Source organism: Ceratosolen solmsi, unplaced genomic scaffold, assembly GCF_000503995.2.
Source record: "Ceratosolen solmsi marchali unplaced genomic scaffold, CerSol_1.0 scaffold14, whole genome shotgun sequence".
Lineage (NCBI taxonomy): Eukaryota > Metazoa > Arthropoda > Insecta > Hymenoptera > Agaonidae > Ceratosolen > Ceratosolen solmsi.
This window is the reverse complement of record NW_011948420.1, coordinates 2,254,205-2,274,789: the sequence shown is the minus strand read 5'-3', so window position 1 is coordinate 2,274,789 and position 20,585 is coordinate 2,254,205. Positions and strand designations below refer to the sequence as shown.

The following is a 20,585-nucleotide window of genomic DNA, read 5'->3' as shown; positions in this document are numbered from 1 at the left end:
AGCAACAATCCTTATATCAACGTGTGTCTAAGGCTTTATTATTGTTATGCTAAAACGTGCCAATAAAATTGCAATTCATATGTATATCATGCATATGCGTGTCAAGCCTTGACCAAGCGATCCAATTATAAGAAATCTGAAAAGAAAACGCAATTGATGACTATAAATTCTTATATCTTTTGTATGTGACATGTATTATATGATTAAATATCCAACGTCAGTTGACGATACAATCGTAAATTGAAACAAAAAGCAATAATGTATGAAAGATTAACAGGTTTACTTTACATATAACAAATCTTATGACTGTATGCAATATCTAAACATTGTAACACACGATAAAATATATGCACATAGCAGACAGCTTTTATGTATGCTCTTTTATGTTGAAATACATAATAGTAATATAGAAATTGTCTTTCGTTTATACATCTACTACAGAATATCGTTTTCCTTATTATAGTGTTTAATGTCCTGTGTCATTAATCCCATTACAGAATAATTCTTATTGCATATTTATCGTAAATGTTCTTAATTTTAATTATATATATATACATTTATGTCTATTTACGCATAGGCATATACGTATGAGTGTGTGTGAAAAACTAAAGTAATTATTTATTATTCTTTTGTCAACTGTTCATCAGAGATATGATACGAAATGACTACTACCAACATAAATTTAAAAATTATAAATGTAATTTCAATGTAAATTTGACGAGTTTAATCTTATATTCACGCTAAAACATTCAAACGAAACATCAGACGTAAACGGTTGAAACAACTTTATTTCTACAATATGTGTAGAATATTTTCAAAATTAGGTCAAAAAACTACTAATAGAAAGTTATCTTATTTCGCCTCGCTAGACATTTAACAAGGAAATTGGCCAGCAGCGATTTATTATTAGAGAATCCAAAATTACCGAAAAAAGCAAGATGGCAAATATATTTTTCCACTTTTTTCAAACGAACCTTATTTCATTTGAAAAATGCGATGGACTTTTGCAATATTCGCAAAATCAATAATAAATATATATAAATAAGAAAATTATTTATCGGACTTATATAATTATCGTGTTAATTTTTTCTTATGAATTTTTCTTCCTATCCACCTACTTCCACCTACATCTCGGAATCGTCGACCGTGGCCCTAACTACAAAAATAATAAATCTACTTCAAATACTATTACTACGTTGGCTTTTACCAACTATTAAAGCCGCTACTACATGGCCCATTCTACTTTTACAACCCCTATATTTACAACACCTTCGTGAGTACTACGACAATAATCGAACAGTTATAAGTACAGTGAAATGACTTTAAATATTTAACAATACAAATATTTGTAATTAGAAACTTATTAAATAATATTTTAATAAAATTTATCATCAATCATATAATATAATTTATTTAAATAAACAAAATAATATTATTCTAAGTGTGCTTAAAAAATTTTTAACTATATATAGGAGGAACAAATTTATTTCACTTAGTTACTCAACTGTTTATCATTTATTTTTCTTATCTTTACTAATTTACTAAGTAAAAGATAATATAAGATAAATTAATTTTATTATATTTATCTACATTACTTTTATTTCTATTTTAAGCTTTAATGTAAGGAGGCTGCGTATCCTGCTGATCTTGCTGCTTTTAACTTTATCATTTACCTAATATAATCGTATTATGTTATGCTTTTAGAGTTACTACAAGAATTATAGGTGATATAATAATAAAAATAATAAAAATACAAACAAAAATATTTTTTGATTTTTTAAATAAAAATTATATTAAAATGTATAAAATTTTAATTTCATATTTTATAGATACAAAAATAACTATTAATCACTTTATTCAGAATAAATTCATTAGCATTTAAATTATAATAATATAGATGACATAAATTTTATTTTCAAAATCTTGAATTCTAAATTGAAGAATATAATATAACCTTGACAATAATAATAATTGGCCTTTCAATCGTCTGTTACTATATCTAAATCCTTGGCACAATAACTCATTCTATTTTTACGGACAAAAAGTCTTTTAATCAATGTTAACCAATGAAATTACTCCTTAATTTTCTTTCGTGCACCTCAGCCATCCTTAACGATGAATGATTAATCTCGTATAGATGAAAAAAAATTAATTGCATCAAGTTTCTCATTAACGTATTTAAAATCAAAATTATTTTAATATTTATTATTTTATTTATAAAAGAAGAATAATTTTAATAATAGATAAAGTAATTCAACAATTTGTTTTTTAATATTTTTTATAAAACAGAAAATCTAACATAAATCATAAATATATTTAACATAAAAGCACGCACACAGTGTTACGCTTCACAATTGTCGCACACAATTATGCCTTGCTTTTAAGACAAAATAAATCGTACAACAGCTATCTGTATAATTTGCATATATATATATATATATATATATATAATTTTATTCATATTTATATTTATATATCAAAAAACAGACTATAAAGAACACAATATAAAATAAAGGGTATTAAAACAAAACAAATATCTTGCGCGAACACAATAAAAAGATAAAAACATTGGCAAGTTTCGTAATTTGTACATGTAGGTGAGGACATTACCTCACATGCCATATGTGGCACACAAGAAGCTTGTAACTGTAGTTCACACACCAGTGCGTATTTACCACTCTGGCACATACCTACCCATAAAGATACACTCACGCGTCAGGCCCAGCATTATAGCAGCAGAGCTCAACAGGATACGCTACCTTACCAGGCCCTCCTTCAAATCCTACACGGAGAATTATCTTAACTCCAAGGACTATATTGTAAGTCTAATATTTTTTCACCAAATCAATTTAGTTTTGCGAAACTAAGATAATCGTGCTATTGAATAAAAAAATCGCTTTAAATGTTTGTATTAATACTCTTATCGATATAATGATTATTATAAGAATTTTGTGCCTTCAAAAGGAATTACTAACAACCCAATTCATGGCCGTTTCAATACAATTCTGTGTACAGATGTACAGATTAAAAATTATATTACGTTAAAATTATTAATTATTATTATTTAATAATAAAATTAGATAGATTTTTTCACTAATTACAACTAATTAAAATTTAAAAAAAGAAAAAAATGTATATTTTAGGGCAAAAAACATCGTATTCTTAAAATGATTGATAATGTAAAAAAATTATAAAACTAAACTTTTCTGAAAACCAGATGAAAATTATTATAAAATCTTTCAAATATAAAATAAAAATTAAAAATTAAAAATCTTTTCCATTATACTTTATTTTAAATTTATTTTCAAAAATATAAATGATTAATATTTTTATAATAAATTTGACTCTATACGATTTTTAAGTCATAAAATAAGTAATTTTAATTCATAATGTCTTAGCATTAATTATTAAATATTAAATAACAATATAACAATAAATAATTTATTATATATGCATTTGAACTTCTACCATATCATATTTTTTGCAAAAATGTCAGTTTAGCTATTTGACTTTAGTATGTTAAAGCTGAATTAATTTTATGTATATTTAAAAAAAACACATGTACAGTAAAAAAAATTTTTAATTTTTATCAGATGTTTCGATATAATACAAAATTTATTGAGCTTATATTTTGCGAAATTATATACAAAAAATTAAAATAAAATACTTATCTTAATAATGTATCAATATAATAATAATAACAATATATGTAATAGAAATTGTAACTTTTGTTATATATAATATAATATTTAAATAAATAATGTTTAAAACGAAACATAATTACATGACTTAGTAGGGATAGGTTATTTTGTTTTATAATTGTTTGTGTAAAATTATGAAACAGTTCTATTAAATATTCTCTCATATAAATATAATAAAAGAAGCTAGTAAAGTTAAAATTTCAATGCAGGACTTTGATGATGAAACGAGGGAAATCCGTGCAAAGACGGATGACCTACTTCGCAGAATCCACGTTTTTATTCCACGACCTATACTTAGGTAAGAATATCTTCCGAATTAAGAAAAAAACCTCCTTCTTTTTTATTTAACTATTTAGTACATTAACAATAGAAATTAATATAAATAGTTTTACGAAAAGTAGGATGTTTGAACATCCGTGAAATATATATAATAAAATAATTACAGCATTAGATATCGGTCGATGAAGTTATATATGAAATTCATTTTTATTGTAGTAATTTATTTTATTGAAAATATTGAAATGGTTGCATATTATTTTTTATCAAATAAAGATTTTAATTTATAGATTTGTAAATTTAAGATTTTTTCCGGCACCGGTATTATAATTTTTTTAGAAAGCATTTCTATTTTCTCCAAAGAATTCTATTTTTGGGAATCGAATAATCAATTGCAGAAAATATGTATACACATTAAATGGGAAACTAAAGTAATTTTATGGGAACAAATAATTTCGGTTTAAAATAACAAAAAAAATATCGTTTTCTACTGTGCAAAAGTGATTTCCAACAATAAAGTATGAAACAAATAGAAGCAGCACTATTCAAGGCACTTTATATCGATGAATGTTTTAAGACGGGCCACTTTATTCCGAGATACTGCCATCTAAGAAAATCGATCGACCGAGTCTCATGCGAATAATATCGACTAATCGAGGCAACGATCGAGGCAAAAACTCAATGGAAAGCACTCATTTGGAGTAAACAACTTAAAATCTGATCGTCGACCACAGCCACTACAACGAACTATCACCGGAACGTCTACGCAGTGACGACTACGTACGTCGCATAATCAATGCGAAAAACATATCCAAGGACATCGACAGTCTACCCTGGTACGAGACCCCAGTGATCAGGAACATCGGGACGGGCAATCTCGCATGCATAAAGTACGCGGGCGGCAGACCTCAACCACGCCGCCGACCATACTACACCGTTGGCGACCTCGTGCCTGGTGATGTCAGAAGCGATGTTAACCTGATGAGCTACTATCTAAAGAATCGCAAGGCCGCTGAAGATGCCTGTAAGTAGAACGCAATACGCGCTGTCGCTCAAAGGGATGATGCTTCCGTCTATCCGAGCAACGCAATCGAAAGAATTTTTTAATAGGTCACTTTCTTTACTTTCTCCTATTTTTATTTCAACTTTTTTTCTATAGTTATTTGTATTTATTGGTGATTCTTGATGATCATTTAATGGATTTTATTAACTTTTATTTGTTTAATTTGGTAATATTCTATATTATTATGAGGCACAGCACTATGTCGTTATTCTCGTATGGGAGCTACTCTTAATTTACAATCATTCAATGATATTTGGACTATGTAAAGAAACCATAATGATAAATTATAAACATTAACTTTACATTATATTGAAAATATTATTAATTGTTAAAAAAAATTTATAATGCATTTAATAACCTAACGAAATATAACTATGCCTCTGTTTTTTAATTAGCTCTTATATAAATAGGTATTTTGATATACACATATATATAGAAAGAAAAAGCGGCCTCAAGACGTCGTTGTGTGATGCATTTTTTTGTTTCGTTCTGTATACATTGTTTACTTTTACTGTTATAGAAACCTTTACAAATAACTCATACGTCTCTATGAAACTTTTACTCTTATTTTATTATTTTATTTTATGTATGTGCAACGTGAATTATTTATTACTATTGTCTGACCTTTATCTATCTTTCTTTCTCTATCTCTATATGTCTGTTATGTTACATTTTCACTGTCTATCTAAAACTTATCCTTAATTACTCAAATTTCATTAGTCTAAAGGAAGAAAAGAGTACACGAAATAATTAACTCGTAAATATATAAAGAAGTTCGTAACAAGGTTAAAAAAAATTGAAAAAACTAAAAATAAAGAGACTGGCGGACGCTGTATTTTCAATTCAATGAAATAGAGAAAATAATAATATTAAAATGGTATCACGTAAAGAAGAATCAAGTCGCGTTATTCCAAGTACATAAGACTAAAAACAGTCGCGATCATACAGTGCAGCTACGAGCACAGCGGTTTTCTCAACGTTTCAGGCGACAAGACCCTTGCAAAGCCGACAACTGGTTGGAGAGATCGCGTCCCCGAGCTGAACAAGGAACCCACTATTGCTAAAGCGGCAAATAATGCCAAATATAACGAAGGAGTGGAAACGCAGGAGGAAGACTAACAAAAATCTAGCCATCAACATCACCCCCACTCTCGTATACTACCGTAAAACCCCTTAACAGTTACATCGTAATATCGCTTCTCTTATTCTTCTATACCAGCGTTTCCCACCAACATTAATATTTATTAAATAGTTTATAATATACAAGTTGCTAATTTAAATAATTATTAAAAATTGGAAATACGCACACATTTGATACCATTCGTTGATACGACCATAACGTAAATAAAAATCTATAAATAGTAATAGATAAATAAATAGAATAAATAACAATACAAAAAACAATAGGTAACAAAGAAGTTACATTCGAACAACGCTATAATGGCAATCAGGTATCTATTCGTACTGATATGAATATCATGCGTGGAAGAAAATCTTATTTAGTTTTTTTTTGCTTTTAATAATAATTCTTAACATTTATATAATGGAATTTTGATGAAATTTATTTGAACAATAAATTATTTACTAGGTCTATTTCTTAATATAATATTGCACCGCTTATATTGTTTATAAACATAACAATAATTTGTTTTCAAACAAATATTTTGAAATCATAGTTACGATTTTCATAAATATTATTGGTAAATATTAATAAAGATTTGTAATTGTTAATTTATTTTAACTGGCAAAAATGATGATTATATTTTAATACATAAAATATTTTTACTGCACATCTTTACTAGAAAATACTTGTATTGAATATAGGAAATTATTTTCCAAATTTTTTATTCGTAAATGAAGCAATTTAATATTAAGCATCTTGTTAATTGAATGACAGTTAACATTGTATATTATTTTAAACAAATACTTTAAAAGAAGAAGTATACAAAATAAGCTTAATTAAATTAATAAAAATTTAAATATTAGTTATTATTTATCCATTTAAAATCCCTGTAAAGTCATAACAAAATCCATATATATTTCCTAAATAAAACAAAATCGAGGTAAGATTATTCAATACGTGAAGCTTTAATTTCTAATAATTGTTTGCGCCTCTAGTGTACGAAAAAAAATAATATTTTCAAATTTCACCTTCAAATTCATAAAATGAAAGTTTATTGCATACCTATTCCTAAAAATCTTCATACGAAATCTTGAATATGTTAAATATATTACCTATTTACCTTCAAAATATATTACATATCCATTGAAATTGAATGAAAAACATAAATATAAATATTAAATTCAATGCATTTCTATACTTTAATTGTCAGTATTTTAAATTAAACTATTCTCTCTTATTGTATACAAACAAAATTATCATTTTGTAAACTGTTTGTTTTTAAAAAATTAAAAATTTTTTTACATCTGTCTATATTCATACATAATAATATTCATATATAATACGTAACGATATAATATTTATAATTTTTTAAATAAATTAAACATACAAATCAAAATATAATTCAGAAACAATTTAATTATTTTTAATAAATAATAATTATAATTTATAATGTAACTATGCATTTATATGAATTTAAATAAGTTTCATATTTTTCATACATGTTAATAAAAAATCTATTATTTTTATTTTACTTTTATTATGACAATAAAAGTTTGTTCAACAATATTAAATTCCACGATAGTAAATTATATTAAATATTATTATAATATACTTAACTTGATAAAATTAAAATTCATTACAAAACTTAATTGGACTATATTATAAAAAAATTATGCAATAATCTTTTGAAAAACTCTCTCCCCTTAATATTACCATCCGTAAAATGTCTTTACATGATCTAGCACTCATTTTTTTGTACTATAGTGTCTCTCGAAGACAATTGCATTCAACCTAACAATAAGAAGACTTACATACGTTTTATTACTACTTTTCATGAAAATAGTACATATGTAAATAGTTGAAAAGGATATAATTGTTCATCATTATATTTCAACTGACTTCATAGACACAAATAAATTTATTCACTTTTTGACTCTCTAGATCACTCTGTCTCTGTCTCTCTCTCTCTCTCTCTCTCTCTCTCTCTCTCTACTTCTATCTCTCAAATTTACTTCTCAAAGTTTCACTTTTAATGTTTTTGAATTTATTGAGTTTTTTTTAATCCTTTTAAAAATCTTTGTCCTGAAATATGCTTTAGTGCATGATGTACATATTTATTGTAGGTCATTGTAAAACCATCCTCGGTCCCCCTAACCACACATTTGAGGCGTGAACTGAATGTTATTATTCCCGTATACATTGTAATATAATTAATATGAATATATATATCGTGAAATGCTGGAACCTTTAACTTGACCACCATCGAAATAATTAGTTATCATGTCATTCAATCGTTCCATGTACTTCATGATAATTCTTCCAATGATTTTAATTTTTCGTGAAGATTGCACCTATGTCTAAAAATAAAAATTTGATTATTCATGATCAGAAATAATTTCTTTGTCTGTATTATTTTTAAGTTGAATTGATATTTATCTCTTATTATAATAAAATAAAATATTCATAATTACATACGAAGATAATCTTTATGCCAGGTGCTTCCTTCGTGATAAAATTAAATAAAATAGAGAAAATTATGAGCATATGATTTCAATGAATTAAAATGCTTTAGTAATTCTATTTTTTTTTATATTAATTAATTAATTTCGATACTATATAAAGTAGATTCATTAAAGTATGGTTTTGTATTACTGTTCGGTGTGGTTTGTTGCAAAATCATGTTAACGCTTTCGGCTAAATCAAATAATAAACATAATGATTTATAAATTAAAACTGATATTTTCCTACAGCTCCGCAAAGCGAACATCATAATGATGGCAATAAAGAAGCTATTATTAATGGTTAGTAATGTTTTACAACAAAATAAAATGCTTTTTGCTTTCAGTTATTTCTCTTTTTATTTTTACTTTTGATATTAATAATTTCTACTAAAAGTGATTATTAATATCCTTTTTTTTCGAAAATAAAAAAAACTAGTCATTTTTAAAGAAAACTGATATTTATAGAGAATGAATACAAATAAGTATAAAGAAATACAATTTAAATAATTATACAACGAGTAAAATGAATTAAAATGTATAAAAAACATACATACAAGTTTACATTAGTCGTTCATTTTTTAACAAATTGCAAATTAACGAATTCAGCTGAGTTGCATCTTTCTGTAGCGTAAGTACACCCAACACGTTTCTAAAAAAGTTTTAGTTCCTTCTCCGTCAAACGGGCCAATAAGATCTATCAAAACAAAGGTAAGTTAGGAACTCCCGTGTTTTCCATTTATCCCTCTACAGATCTATCTTCATTCCTAAAACTCAGGAAAAAACAAACTTTTTCTCAACAAAATTCAATTATCTTTGCGCATGTGGTTGTTTTAAATGTTACACATTATGGAAAAGTGTTTATTTAGCACTTGTGTGATGTTCGTGACTAGAAATACCGGAACAAATGATGAAGGAGCAAGATGATTTCGAGCTAACAGAAACAGAATCGAAGCCCAAACTTCAAACGAAGACGAAATCGCAAGAGGACCATGAGAATGATGACTTTGAATCTCAGTACAACAAGGACGTTGGTGCGTACAATACTCTGTGTTAGCCATTTCCTCTGTTCGGTTCTTTATGTGGATACCTTCTTCGTCTTATCTTTAAACTTTTGAAGTTCACTTTTTTTTTAATTGGCAGGTCTTATTGTGTCTATATATTTCATGACAGCTCACATTTTTAGTTCTTCTTGTTTGTCTTGTATATCTTTTTCTCTTAATTATATACGTTACTCCTTATTTCATAATAATCATTTTATTCAAATTACATGCTTTCTTGTTTTTAAAAAATTGTTTTAAAAAGAAATTTCATTATTATAAGTAACTCATTATTGTTTTGTTTTTAACAGTTACAATTATGATTATCAATAATTATTTTATAAATTTTATAATTTTAAACTATAAAAATATATTAAATTAATTAAATTTATAAAAGGAATTTATGAAAAAGAAATCTCGATAAACATGTTAAAACGTAATACTTATAAACGGTAATTATAAGAAAACTTGAAAGCATACTTTTTTCAAAAACATGCTTAAATATATATTGCCCCATGAATTAACTTATCAAAAATTTTATGATAAAAATTTATTTATATATTATTTGTTTATTTGTATATATATATATATATATATATATATGTATATATTAGTTGCATATATTTATATATTATTTACATTGTTCTCATAAATAAATTAATTTTATTTAATAATTATTTTATTAACGTTTTAATTTATAGTGAAAAAGCAGCCAGATGAGGACACAATTAGAAAAGTTCAAGAATACCTAGAAAAAAAAGCTGCAGAAAAAAAGTAAGTTTTTTTCATACTAAATATTGATATTACAATTAATATGATAGTATCTCCATGAACTTTTACATTTTTTATAATAAGCAAATAATTAAAATAATAAGAAAAATTTAATAATCGCATACTAATTAATACTTACTTTATACTTTTTTTCATTATTAAATATTCGATAGTTAATTACAAAAAATAAAATATAAGTTATAAAAAAAATTAAAAATTATAATTTGTGAATCTTGAAAACTATGTTTCTTGGTATTAATAACACTGAACATATGTAATCTTCAGAAATTTTCTTGAAGATTATAATAAATAATTATGCATTAATCTAGAAATTCTCTATACGTATAAAAGTTATTAAAACTATAAATTGCATAAAGTAATTATTAAACTATTAATAATATATAATTAAAGTTATTTACAAAAAATACAATAAAAAATTTCTTAAAATTTTGAAAATAAATTTAATTAATTGACCTATAAGGCACAAATAATAGTTTCCCATGCAGTAGTAATTAAAAAAATCAACGTAATAAAGTGTTCCACTTTCAATGGCTATTCTCATTTTATTTATTTTTTCTCATTATAAATTCACTTTCATAAATAATACTCAAAATATACTAATTATAATATTTTCATGACTGTATATAATGTAATGTAAAATAAATAATACGCAAAAATTCATTAATTATATACAATTAAATCATTCAATTATTTTTAACCCTTTCACTAAAGCTGGTTTTCTTTCTCTTCCCCTCCCACTCCGGTGTGTGCTTACGCAGTCCCTACTCACAACGCTTTAACTCGCACGCTGGCCCTTATCGAAAATTTACGAAGAAAGAAATTTAATATGTGCAGGTAAAATATTATTCAATAGTAAAATTAAAATGGAAACTTCCGCTTATCACTTTTAATCAATTTCTTCATAAATGGATTCAGGATTCACATAATTTAAATAATGTATTCTGATTTTCCAAATTTATGTACTTAATTGTCTAAAATTCTTTAATAACATTAAGGTTTATCTTAATAATTAAATTATACAGCACGTAAAAGTGTACACAACATAAAACTCTACTTTCATTTATAATAAACAAAAATAATATTGAACTTCCTCTTATAGTTACATACATAAACGCAATTATGATAAAATGTAACCATTTATTAATTAATTAGAAATATATAAAATGCAAGAATTATAGAAATGAAATTTCTTAAAATATTTATTCAGTTTATCTATAAATCTTAAAGGAATTGTTGAAAGCTTTTTCTGATAACAAATTTTTCAAACATTTTTATATAAGTCTTGAATTAGTTTAAAATAAAATATAAATTTGTATCTAAATGAAAAGATATAAATAACTTTAAATATTTTAATAACCTTAAATAATTTTAAAAATTATAACTATATTTTTAACTTTAAATTACATAAATGATAAAATGCATAAATAATAATTTTTCATGCATATATTAATATCAATAAAAGAAAATAAAATTTTCAGTTTTTAGCAGACGCAGAGTTGTATAAATATTTTGGTAGAAAAAAATAACATATTTATAAATCATATGTATAAAATTAAATTGATTTATGTTAGAAACTTTTAATAAATAAAAAGAGACAAAGACTATAACGCTTAATTTAATTGATGGTTATTCTTGCAGAATGGAGGAAGATAGAAGAGCATGGGAAGCCGCTGAACGAAGAAGAATTGCAGAGGAAAAAGAAATTGCTAGACTAGCAAAATTGAAAATTGAAGAAGATATTCGTATAGCAGAAATTAAAGAACAAGAAAGATTGGAAGCTGAAAGACAAACAATAATAGCCAGAGCTGAAGCTGCCAGACTCGAAGCAATAAGACTTATCGAAGATGAAAAGTAAAATAATTACGTTATTTCAAATACTAAAAGATTTTAAAATTATATTTAAATTATTTATACTTCTGTTGGTGAGGTTAATTTGAACAAAATATGTATTTTGAATTTTTATTTTAATACACACATTTTGACCAGAATATATATCATGTAATTATTTTTATCGTATCATTTATTTTTGAATATATAATATAATCTGTTCTATATACATATTTTATAAAATGAAAACGTAAGGTAAAATAATAAACATAATATTTATTAATAATGAAATTTTTTAGTATATGAGTTATTACTAACACTAATTACGTATTAATGATAATATTTAGATTATACAATGAAGCTGTTGCACAAGCGATTGCTGACGAAGAAGATCGAGCTTTCCGCGAAAAAGAGAAAGAAGAATTAGAGAGAAGGCAAACTGAAGAAGAAGACAAATTAGCCAACCTAGCCTTCTCAGTTGATACTACTGGCATAGATAGTGGAATTGTCGTCCTCGAGCACAGCACTGATGAATACTCCGGTCATATTAACTCTACGTATCAAGATAAGGAAGCGAAACCCTACGAAGTTGATCACGATGAAGATACCGAGGTAGTATACCTCAGTTTATTTATTTTTTAAGTATAATAATAGTAATAATCTTAATTGTAACAATATTTAAACGTTAATTACAATTTTCGTAAATTTATTGTAGTTAATAAATTAATCAGATAATTCATTTTCACAATTCACACTATAAGGAATTCTATTCAAATAAAAAACCCGCAATATTAAAATGGTACATTAGTATTATACAACACACATAATTAGTTTTTTTTTATCTTTATTTTGAGCTTTGTATTAAATTTTTTATTGAATTTGATCTATATTAAATTTTCTATTCTTAGATCTTATATTTTATTGCAATTATTTTGGGATATTGTTATTTAATTGATTGTTTAATTTCAAATTTTTATTTAATAACAGTGTATAAAAACATACAATTTTAATAAAATCATATGATTTAAATAAATATGTGAGGAATATATAGAATGAAGTTCATAATCTACTATTCGATTTATATATTTTATCCGTTTTCTAAATAACAGAAAAGATTTAATATGATTTATTGACTAGTTGATACTATTTAGATGATTAAAATTTAAATTATTTTAAGATTAAAAATAAATTTTTTATATTGTATTTATAAGAATTCAGTCATAGGTATAAATAATATAGACTATAATACAATATAAAACAATCTTCATTACTATCTTCAGAAATATTTTTTTATTTTTTCATTTTAAAATTAAAAAAAAATGTAGATTACAATGTCCCAAATTTCTAAAATCAAAATTGTCCTACAAGCAATACAGAAATTCAGAATATTCGCATTTTTATAAAGTACCGGACATTGTTTGATTAGATTTTATTTTTTGTTTCAATTTATTATATATTGAAACTACCTACCTTTTCCAAATTTCGCATTGTGAAACGATTTTTTAATTGCAAAGAATATCAAATATTTATGTTATATATTTCTTCAAATTATAATTAAATCATAAACATGCCTGCAAATTATGTAGTTCTTAAGTGATTTAAAACTGTCAGCACATTGACATTAATAAACACTAAAAGTACTTACTAGTTAATTGTATTAAAATGTTATAAAAATTATAGAATTTTTTTTCAAGTTTTGTGCATTATGAACGTAATAAAAATTGATTTAAAATGTTTTATAAGAAAAAACGTATTATTAAAAAAAAATTAATTTTTTTGATTGTTGTAACTGAAGATTGAAGAAGACGAACACGAGGAAAATAATGAAATAGAAAATCCTTTCAATTATGGAGAAGCAGCTTTAGGTTTATCTGAAATAGATGAACTTATTACAGAAACACCCAAAATTAAAGAGACAGGTTATGATCATGGAGAACAAGGATTTGACTGGTCGCAATATGAAAGTGAACATGAAGAAGAAGCATGTGAGAAATCTGAAGGGTCAAAAGTTGAAGAAACTTATAATAATGTTGAGCAGCATCAAATGTTTGAAGAATCGGAGATTAAAAGCGTAGAAGTCAATGAAACACAATTAGAAGAAATACAAGTAACAGAAGAAGTAGAAGATATCAAATCTGAAGAAAAATTTATTAATGAATCGTTTCAAGAAGAAAACGAAGATGAAGAAAACGAAACTAAGGAAGAGAATGAAGACGAAACTAAAAATGCCGATGAACAAGATGAAACTGAGGAAGAGTATGGTGATAGTAATGATGAAATGGAGAATGAAGATAAAAAATAAATTAATCATTATTGTCTATGTAAAGCTTTCAATGAATCAGTTATATTTATATAAAACTTTTAATGAATCAATTATATTTATAAAAAACTTTCAATATACCAGCTATATATAAAAGTCAATTATATAAATGTCAATTATATTTTCTCTTTTTCACTATTGAATTAATTGATTAATTAATATAAAAGTCAATTATATTCTTTCTTTTTTACTATTTAATTAAATTCAATTTATTAATTAAAATAAATGTATCAATTATATAAACAAAATTTATATAAGTCAATTATAATTTCAATTTATGATTATCAGTTACTTATTGTGCGTTTAATATCGCTACACTACATTTCACTATACAAAACATTTTTTATGATATTTGTCATAAGTCATTTTTTATAAATATATTTTATAAGTAGACCAGTGACCAGGCCTAAAAAAAATCTTTTTAAAAATTTGATAAAATGAATATTGATAATGGTATTTCGAATGTTTATTTGCCTAACTATTTAATATAAAATGTATTATTTATTTAAATATATTTAACTTATAATAATTTTATTACATGTCTAATTATCTTATATATATGTAAACTGTTAACGACTTTACTTATTTTTGTTTTAAAATATTGATTTTTAAATTCTTTTTTTACGAATTTTAATTAATACTTAATAAACTGTATAATATAAAATAATTTATTACTAATTTATAAATAAAAAATATCTAAAATAATATTAAAAAATCGTATACTTTTAATTATATTTTATAAAATAAAATTTAAAAACTTTACGTTGTATTTTATAAAAATATGTATTTTTTATACACTTTATAAAAATTAATATTTTATCAAACAATAAAAAAGAATAATTCTTTAATTCTAATTAGTCTCACAGCTCAATTATTATACAAATTGATCAGAAGTTCATATGGTAATCACTTTCATTATCCACATATTTCACTCATCGTATATTAATTTTTTAAATAGGAAGAATTTAAGATTGTACAGTTCTACGTTGTGATGCCAGAAGCATCATTCTATGGCTTAATTTAACATTATGGTCTCTTAAATATCTGATTAAATCTGCTTGTTTTTCAAGCAACTCAGCTAAATTTAATCCTCTTTGATGAAATCCTACTTCCCCAGTATATGAATCTTGAGTAAATGACATTACCCATTCCTCTCTAGTAACATCTGGTGGTGGCTTTGTTCTATTAAATCTCATGACTCTTTCTAAATATAGACAAATAATTATACTAATTAATATTTAAATATATAATTAAATTTTTATAATTTTATTAACGTTCATAATTATTAAAAATTATAATATTTAAAATCGCAGTCTAATTATTAAATATTTATAACTTAATGTATTTTATCCACTATGGTATTTTTCACATCCAAAATAATATTTCGAATATTTTATAAAATTATTATTGGTTTTATCAATCTTAGAAAGCAATATGAAAAATAAATTTAGAATTACTTACTAATATAATTTATATAAACTGGTATAATTATCATTAATTCAAAAGTTGTTAATACCAACACGTAATTTACAGGCATAAATTGAGAACTTTGACAATAGCTGTCATAATTATTCTTATGGGTATGATGCAGAATAACTGATAATAATAAATAACATGTATTCCATAAAGATACAATAAAAAAAGGTGTTCTAATATGTTGATAAGTTGACTGATAAAAGTCTAGATAACCACATATTCTGAGGGTATGATGTCTTGCTTTAATTAAATGATCTACTATCATAATAAGTAGCCAATACGCACAATGAAGATAAAGCATTACAAAGTAAATATTACATTTCGTTTGTTCTCCTGGCCAAATGGAAACTAATATTATGCCAGTAAGCTCTAAAGCAACCTGTAAAATTAAAAATGACTAAATATTATAATTATTTATAATTTTAATTATTGAAAAATAAATAATAATTTTAAACAACATTTTTATGAATTATTTCAAATTGTATTATATTTGTAATATAAAACATACATTATTTTTTGTTTGATCAAATTACATATTTCAAATTATTCTAATAAATAGATACAAATGTAAGGTATATAAACATTAATACATTAAATTAAAAAAAAAAAAAAATTGGAAAATAAATTCTGTCATACTATTTTGTTGGTTATAAAATTTTTATTACTTACTCCAAAAATAAGGGGTACAAATACAATATGAATTGTATCTAATTTTTGAAAACTTTCTTGTTCATGAGAAATTAAAACTGGTTGAAGATACTCTTCATCATCCATATTTAATGATGCATCAAAAAATACAGCACCTTGAAACTAAAAAATTAGATATAAATTTATAAATAAAATCCAATAAAATTTAATATTACTATTAAAAGTAAAAAAAATGCACTTGACTTATATTATACAAAATAATTGACAGTTTATTAATATTTAAAAATATGATTTAAAAATATAAATTAAAAACACTTTATAAAATAAATTTTAAAACAAATTCGTTCAAAACACACTTCAATAATAAATAATACTAAATAAGTTACTTACACTTCCAGAAGTATTTAAGTGACGAGTCAAACTGACCATTCCCGGCCCAATTAATGTAAGAACTTATAACTGGAACTATAAAAAATATAAAAAATCATATTTTTTTCATACATTTCATTTCATTTATTTATTAAAATTTAAAAGCATTTTATGTTACTTAAATGATAGTCAATTCTTTATACAATCCATATTACATAGAAAGAGGGTAAAATAACAGAAAAGAAGAAAAATGTTTTTAACGTATTATCAGATAATATACATACTGTATAGTTAATATAAATAAACTGCAATTGCATAATAATGTTCTGTAAATTTACTTCAGTTCACTTACGTGTATAGAAATATTAGAGGTTAGTTTACAATATTACACAAAGCTAACCAAATGAATTGCACCAATTCCATAAAATTATAACCAGAACTATGTTCCGAGTTAAAATGATATGCTTACTAAAAAAAAATACGAGACAGATTCTGGTTAAGTGAAAACGTTTACAAATAAATAATATCCATTTTACTGTTATTAAAAAATTATTGGAATAACAAATCTAATTAGTAAGTTCCACAATTTCTACCTGTGATTTATGAATATGGAAATTATCAAATCAAAATAGAAAATATAATGAATGACTAACTAAAAATCTAATAGAGGGCGTTACAAATCGAATATAATTATTTCATTATATTCTATTCCGTATAAACTAAAAATTAAGAAATGCATAATACAATCAATTGATTTGAAATTACAATCAAATTACGGTGCAACAACTATGATACTGATAATAAATTTTAATAGTTTTGCTGTAAAAATCTTTTGTTTCTTCTTTATTTGTATCCATTTCAACTAAATGATATCAACAAATTTATTCGGTATTATTTAAATCAGAAAATTATTGAAATGTAAAATTAATTAGTTACATTAAGAAATCTATACCGATTAAATTTAATTTAGTCAGTATAAAGCAACGCATGACAATATAACACACTATAATATTTATCAATGAATAATAAAAAAAATGTTTGTTGCAAAGGCACCAATAATTTTAGTTTAAAATCATTGGTTCACATAATTTGAACATCTTCAATAATGTCAATAAAACGTTTTGGTTCTAATGTTTAAATAGTTTTCCTAATAATATAATAGTTGTACTTTATATTTTTAATACTCTATCATAAAATATTATGGTGTTCGTAAGTTTTTACTAATAATTGATTTACTCATAATATTATTCATCTTTATTTAATAAATAATGTTAATTTATGGATAATAATTAAAAAATATATTCAATACTTAATTGAATAAAATTTTAATAAATATTTTATACTTAATTGAATAAAATAACATAATTTAAGTTTTTCTGTCACATATGCTTGCGCATATACGATTAATGACAATCAATGAATCTCAATGATGTATAAAATACGTGTGCACCGAACCATACGATATTTAATAATTTTTTAAACTTGAACAAATTTTTAATAATTCTACAATAATATTAATTTAATTATACGTTTGAAATATTAATCTTTTTTTATTGTAAATTTCATTGATACATATTATTTTATAAAACTAATTTGGATTTCTTTGTATAATTTAACAAGTTTTAAAAAGAAAATTGTAACAAATACGTTTTTAATAAATGGGATTAATAGCTTTATGAACATAATTTAAATTTTTTTAATTTGTAATCAATTTATCAGCATATGTGGATTGTAAAACAATATTTTTTAAAGAATACCTCATTATATAATAATATATAGTTTAATATATATTTTATAACATTATCCTATAATATATAGTTTTATCGATATTATATTTTTCAAAATAAGGTAAAATTTAATAAGATATTAAAATAATAAAATTTATAAGTATTATATTTAATTAAATAATATTCAAATTTTTCAGGATAATATTTTATAAAAACAAATTTAATATTTTCACTGTCGTGTTTAACAAACTATTAATATTGAACAATATGTTTGTATCTATTAATTATAGTAAATATAAACATAGTTCAATAAATATACAATCAACAACCTAAAATCTATTAATATTTCAATGGATAAAATTACAAATCGTTTTCAATCTTAATTTTTTTTTTAACGTATTTTTAAATCAACTTTAATATTTATTACATGCTTAATAAGATGATACAGGCGTATGTAAAAATATTCAATAGATTTTTCCTTTTAACTTATGTTTAAAATTAGTTTTTTTAATTTTAAACTACAAATTCATTTATTGAATCTTTATAAATTTTAGTTATTAAGTAAAAATACTGTGTTGACTGAAAATTTTTATTTTAATTTACTAAATCACTGAAACATATTTTCTTTTTAATATCAAAATATAGTTTAAATAATTATGTAATCACGGATACAAAATTAATTTTTGTTGAAAAACACATTATTAATAGATAATAAAATTCTTATATGAAATTTTATTAATTTATGTAAATAATAAAAAAAAGACTTAAAATTATATAATATAATTTTAAATAATTATAAATCATTTATTAAAATTTTTATTTTCGTTGAGTTTTCACAAATACTTTTTTAATGAGTGCATTTATATCATACAATCACAGCTAAGTAGTACATTAAAAATCTACAGATATAATTTTGTAAATCAATGAATTATTTCTATTAATAAGAAATAAAATAATTAAACCGTTTTATTTCCTAAATTATCTTTCTTTATTTAATTAATATTTTATTTTTAAATAAATTCTGAATTTATATTATTTTATGATTATAAAACATTTATATATGAATTAGCGTTCGTATACACCAACGATGTGTACATAAGTTATATGCATATGCAAGGGATGTATGCATATATGACTGTAGTTATATACGTGTATAGATATCGAGTAAGAGGAAAGGGAAGGGTCATACTTTATTTAATAAATAAAAATAAATAAAATAGAATATATTTAAATATCAATTTTCAAGAATCATCATCTCTGAGAACTTAATCTACTTAATTACTGGACATACTTACAGCTGTAATAATTTTCTAAAAACAATTTATTGAAATTTTTTAATAACATTAGCTTTATTTTTATATAATTTATTTAATAGATTATCAATATTTACATTCCATATATCAGTTTTATTATTTAATACAATAATAATTATGTCAAATCAATACATTATTTTAATATTAATTTTTAAATGACGATATGAATAAAAATCAATGTAAAATGTTAAATTAAATTTTTAAAACTATTTTTCTATTAATAAATATGAAACATAACAAATTACACTAATTTAAAATTTCAGAAGTTAATATTTAAGTATAATTTCTAATAATAACAGAAAAAATTAGAAATGTATTTGTATAATATTTAATAAAACTGTAACTGCTTAATTATGTTTAACTATAGAGAAAATCTATTTACTAAAGCGATAACGATCTATAATAATATAAA

General features: G+C 23.2%; 2 protein-coding genes across 4 annotated transcripts; one reads left to right on the top strand and one right to left on the bottom strand.

The window, feature by feature from the left end:
• Positions 1-2,562: 2,562 nt before the first annotated feature.
• Positions 2,563-14,622, top strand: LOC105361141 (glutamic acid-rich protein-like). Its single transcript, XM_011498247.1, has 9 exons — positions 2,563-2,819; positions 3,911-3,999; positions 4,712-5,001; positions 8,914-8,964; positions 9,555-9,695; positions 10,397-10,475; positions 12,132-12,344; positions 12,668-12,932; positions 14,116-14,622. Exons 1-9 carry the CDS (start codon positions 2,616-2,618, stop codon positions 14,620-14,622), a joined length of 1,839 nt encoding a protein of 612 aa, XP_011496549.1. The 5' UTR covers positions 2,563-2,615.
• An 864-nt stretch (positions 14,623-15,486) lies between these two features.
• On the bottom strand, positions 15,487-17,700 carry LOC105360947 (transmembrane protein 192). Of its 3 annotated transcripts, none has more exons than XM_011497986.1 (5): positions 17,603-17,700; positions 17,155-17,229; positions 16,786-16,926; positions 16,102-16,495; positions 15,487-15,844 (listed from the first exon to the last, which is right to left on the bottom strand). In XM_011497986.1, the coding sequence occupies exons 2-5, from the start codon at positions 17,191-17,193 to the stop codon at positions 15,606-15,608; spliced, it is 813 nt and encodes a 270-aa protein (XP_011496288.1). In that variant the 5' UTR covers positions 17,194-17,229; positions 17,603-17,700; the 3' UTR covers positions 15,487-15,605. The 3 variants fall into 3 exon arrangements, with proteins under 3 accessions (XP_011496288.1, XP_011496289.1, XP_011496290.1); XM_011497987.1 differs by lacking the exon at positions 17,603-17,700 and adding an exon at positions 17,486-17,552; XM_011497988.1 differs by lacking the exon at positions 17,603-17,700 and adding an exon at positions 17,418-17,428.
• Between the last annotated feature and the right edge of the window lie 2,885 nt (positions 17,701-20,585).